The following is a 5,000-nucleotide window of genomic DNA, read 5'->3' as shown; positions in this document are numbered from 1 at the left end:
ATCCATACCTATCTCCCCTATTCACCCTCTATCCATCCATTTCTTTATCCTTATCGCAAAAAACACCTCGATAAGAGCGAAGGTGCATCCCACAGCATCTGAAATTTGTGCCTTTCAAGAAGATGCTGCTTGTCGTCTGCATCTGAGAGCATCTTAAGATCTGAGCGGGGAGAGGAAACATCTGGAAACGTGTACTATTTTTTTCCTTTTCTTCTTCTGCTTCTTCTTTTTTTTTTACTTTGCTATTTATTTTACCTACCTTTTCATATTTTGTTCTCTTTATTCTCCCTCTCTTTCTTTCTTTCCTCTTCTCTCTCTCTCTCCTCTCTCTCTCTCTCCTCTCTCTCTCTCTCAATATCTCTCTCCCTCCCTCCCGCCCTCTCCTTCCTCCCTCTCCCTCCCTCTCTCTCTCCCTCCCTCCCTCCCTCCCTCTCTCTCCTCCCTCCCTCCCTCCCTCCCTTCCTCTCTCTCTCTTTCTTTCTCTCTCTCTCTCCCGGGAGGAAGGGAGGGAGTTAGAAAGATGGGTGGAGGAAGCGAGAGAATGGAAGGAGGGAGTTAGGGAAGGGGGGCGGAGGGAGGGAGGGAGGGAGAGAAGGAGGGGTGAGGAAGGGAGAAGGAGGGATGGAGAGAAGGGAGGGAGGGTGAGAGTTAAGGAAAGATGGAGGGAAGCGAGAGAGAGAGAGAGAGAGAGAGAGAGAGAGAGAGAGAGAGAGAGAGAGAGAGAGAGAGAGAGGCTAAGGGAGGTATGGAGGGAATGAAGAGAGAGGGAGGAAGAGGATGAAAGAAGGAGGAGACGGAAGGAGAGAGAGTAAATAGGGGGAAAGAAGGGAGGAAATGGGGAGGGAGGGAAAGAGAACGAATGAGGGAGAAAGAGAAAAAAAGAAAAGAAACGTAAAATAAAACAGATTTGAAGAAAAAAATAAGAGAAAATCTTACAGACGATGGACGAAATTTCCAAGCATCTGTCCGCAGTATGAATATTTATGAAAATAAGTTTTGAAATACGGTTTCCAAGCATTATTTTAAGAGATATGAAAAATAGGATACCAAATTGTGATGAGATGATGATTAGTAAGTCCAGAGGGTTCAGAGAAATATAAATAACATACGTAACAAATCACCCACACGCACGCACTTACACACACACACGTCGCACTTACACACACACACGCGCACACATAAACACACACACGCACACAAACATAAACACACACACGCACACACACACACATAAAAACACACACGCACACACACACACACACAACACACACACACGCACACACACACACACACAACACACACACACACACACACACACACACAACAGATTCTCGCAAGAGCGTCTTCATATTCGTAAATACTTACACCTGCAAGTGCTGTCCAGACTTCTCTTCTCTGTGATATTTATAAGCCACGAAATTACCTTTGCAGAACAAGTCAGGTACGGCAGTAGGGGAATGGCAGGGAGGGGGGGGCAGAGAGAGGAATGGCAAGGGGGGGAGGGAAGCAGAGAGAGGAACAGCAACGCAGGGACAGTAGGGGAGGGGGAGCAGTGGGAGGAACAGCAGTGGAGAAGGGGGGGGGGGCAACAGAGACAGGAACAGTAGCATAGGTACAGCAGGGGGTGAAGAGCAGTGGGAGGAACAGCAGCGCAGGTATAGCAGGGGGGTGGGGGTCAGAAAAAGGAACAGCAGCGCAGGTATAGCGGGGGGGGGGAGAGAGAGAGGAACAGCAGCGCAGGTACAGCAGCAGGGAGAAGCACAAGAACAGCAGGGGGGAAGGGGGAGGAACAAAATCATAGGTGCAGCAAAGTGAGGACCAGCGGCGGCAGGTACAGCGGCTGTAGGCAAAGTAACGGCATATACAGCATTGCCATTCCCGCCGCCTCGCAAGACAGCATTGCCAGCAATAGCATTGCCATTCCCGGCGCCTCGCAAGACAGCATTGCCAGCAATAGCATTGCCATTCCCGGCGCCTCGCAAGACAGCATCGCCAGCAACAGCATTGCCATTCCCGGCGCCTCGCAAGACAGCATTGCCATTCCCAGCCGACGACCCACAGCCTCGTCTCGAGCGGCGCCGCGGCATCAACATGGCAACTCGGGAGCGCTCGCCACCAAGCCGCCTCGGCGAGTGAGGACAAAACCCGACCGGAATTACACGGGGAAATAGTCTAGTGTCCTCGTAATAGTCTGTCCTCGTAAGAAAAGCATAATTTGAAGGCACTCGAGGAGCAACAAGGTATTTGCATGCTGCGTCGGTATATTTCGATCATTTCCCCCTTCCCCTTTGCCCCCCACCCCCACCCCTTTGCCCCCCTCCCCTTCCCCTTTCCCTTACCTTTGCCCCCCTCCCCTTCCCCTTTCCTTTACCTTTGCTCCCCTCCCCCTCCCCTTTAATTATGGCGGAGACTTGAGCGCGACCGCCGAGATCCCATAAAGGTGTGAATTCTTAACCGCGACGGAGAGGAGAGAGAAAGGGAGGGGGGAGGGGGGGGAGGGGGACCCCGTTGCCGCTGAATTATGGCAACTTCCCCCCCCCCCCCCTCCCTCTCCCCCCCTCCCCCTTTACTCATGGCCGCTCTCGTTTACAAATTATGGCTCTTGGCCACGCTAGCTAATTCTGTGATTCTATTTTTTTTTTTTTTTTTTTGAGTGGGGGTTATTTTTTTTTTTTTTTTTTGTTTGTCTTTCTTGTCTGTCTGTCTGTCTGTTTGTCTATCTCTCTGTCTGTCTCTCTGTCTCTCTCTCTCTCTCTCTCTCTCCCTCTCTCCCTCTCCTCTCTCTCTCTCTCTCTCTCTCTCTCCCTCTCTCCCTCTCTCTATCTTTCTCTCTCTCTTTCTCCTTCATCTCCTTCTTCTCCAACCTATTTGAATTTTTTTTTTCTCTCTCTCTCTCTCGCACGTCCGTATGCGTGATTAGAAGCTATAAATAAGGAATTAGGAGTGACTTTTGCTGATAGCTTGGATGGGGGGGGGTCGGAGATGGGGGGGGGGGGAGGACGGCGGTGCTAGAATCTGCTGACGAGGCTGTGTGTGTGTGTGTGTGTGTGTTTGTGTGTGTGTGTGTGTATGTGTGTGTGCATGTGTGTGTGTGTGTGTGTGTGTGTGTGTGTGTGTGTTTGTGTGTGTGTGCGTATGTGTGTATGTGTGTGTGTGTGTGTGTGTGTGTGTGTGTGTGTGTGTGTGTGTGTGTGTGTGTTTCATAATGAAACAGACCGATATTATTATATAAACATTTGACTACATTAAGAGAAAGAGTTATTGATTTATAGATACGAATTTATAGATACGAATACGAATAGATACCAATTTATAGATACGAATTTCGTTATAAGACTAGTAATAATAATGCTAATGATAACGATGATAATAAAAATGATACTGATAATAATGAAGAAAATAATGGTAATGATAACGATAGTGATAAATAGCGATAGTGATAAATCTTTACTGAAATAATATAACATGGTGCTATTCTGCCTTCATTAAATAAACATGAATTATATATAGTACCTATTTTTCGTCTATATCTTAGTAATCTCTAAATGCATTTTAACCCCTACCCCCCAAAAAAAAGAAAAAAGAAGAAAAAAAAAATATATATATATAAACCTGAAAGTGGAGTTTATAATTATATTTACAATGATTACAATATTATCAGTACAATGCTCTCAATAACATATTTTTTTAGTGCATATGTAGTTATCACTTTTAATTGTTTATTATCATTAAAAAAAAATCATTAACGCTTACATCACAAGTAAGAGATGATTAGATTTCGAAATGAGATTTATATGTTATATGAGATTAAATAGTTTAAATATTAATTAACCAGAAAAAAAAATAAAAAATAGTTTTAAATAATTAAAGCAATGCATATAAGTATATATATATATATATATATATATATATATATATATATATATATATATTTTTTTTTTTTTTTTTTTTTTTTTTTTTTAAGAAAGCTAATTTGAAAAGATTTGATGAATGAAATTATGTATATTAATGAACTGATTAGTTGAAATAAAATATATAAAAAAAAAATACATTGATCAGATAGATAAATGATAAATAAAATAGACATATAAACAGCATCAGTAAATAAAGTAATAGATAAACAGTAAGTTAATAAAGCAACTGATAAACAGATAAATAACCAAGTCATATGAATAAACCGAAGAAATAGATAAAATAATGAATGAAAAGGAAATAGAAATACACTGATAGATATTTTATCAAATAGAATATGAATTAAATACAATGAATGTGTGATGAATCGGATCGAACACAACTTAATTGATAATGATAAGGGTCATAGTAATAAGGGCATTAATGACTTAGTGTAAATAACAATGATAAAGTGATACTATAAAATTGTTAATATTGATAACTATCGTAAAATAGATTATAATATTAATGATACTGAGGGAATGTTCACTTTATGATAACAATAACAACAATAGAATCGTCGATAACAATGATAACTGTATCAGTTACGATAATTGAGATAAAAAAAATGATAACACGATGATGATAAAACAGTGACAATAATAACGGTAATAATAATATAATAATAATTAATAATATCATAATTAATATATAATATCATAATTAATGGAAACAAAATGAACAAAATTAATGATAATTATAATGACAGCGATAATGAAGAAAGTATTAACAATAAAATAGGAAAGATGTTAACAAAAATAGTAAGGACAGTAACAGTAACGGTAATTGTAAGACTAGTAATAATACTGTGATAACGATAATAAAAGTAATACTGATAATAAACTGATACTGATAATAAAAGTGATAGTTATAATAATGATGAAAATAATGGTATTGATTATGATAATGACAATGATATTCATAATAATTACAAAAAAAAAAAAAAAAAAAAATAGTAATAATAATAATAATAAAAATATAGTAATAGTATAAATAGTAGTAATAGTAGTATAATAATATAGTAGTAGTAATAATAATAATAATAATAA

The 5,000-nt window shown here is 39.8% G+C and overlaps 1 protein-coding gene across 1 annotated transcript in view; it reads left to right on the top strand.

The window, feature by feature from the left end:
* Window positions 1-2,091: 2,091 nt before the first annotated feature.
* The window catches only part of LOC119568073, a 19,684-nt gene continuing 16,775 nt past the window's right edge, over window positions 2,092-5,000 (top strand). The window contains exon 1 of the mRNA XM_037916473.1: window positions 2,092-2,132. Coding sequence (XP_037772401.1) covers window positions 2,092-2,132 — 41 coding nt within the window. The remainder of the gene's footprint in view (window positions 2,133-5,000) is intronic.

The sequence above is a fragment of the Penaeus monodon genome, chromosome 43 (assembly GCF_015228065.2).
Source record: "Penaeus monodon isolate SGIC_2016 chromosome 43, NSTDA_Pmon_1, whole genome shotgun sequence".
Lineage (NCBI taxonomy): Eukaryota > Metazoa > Arthropoda > Malacostraca > Decapoda > Penaeidae > Penaeus > Penaeus monodon.
Note: the sequence above shows the minus strand (reverse complement) of the source record. Positions and strands in the feature narration are given on the sequence as shown.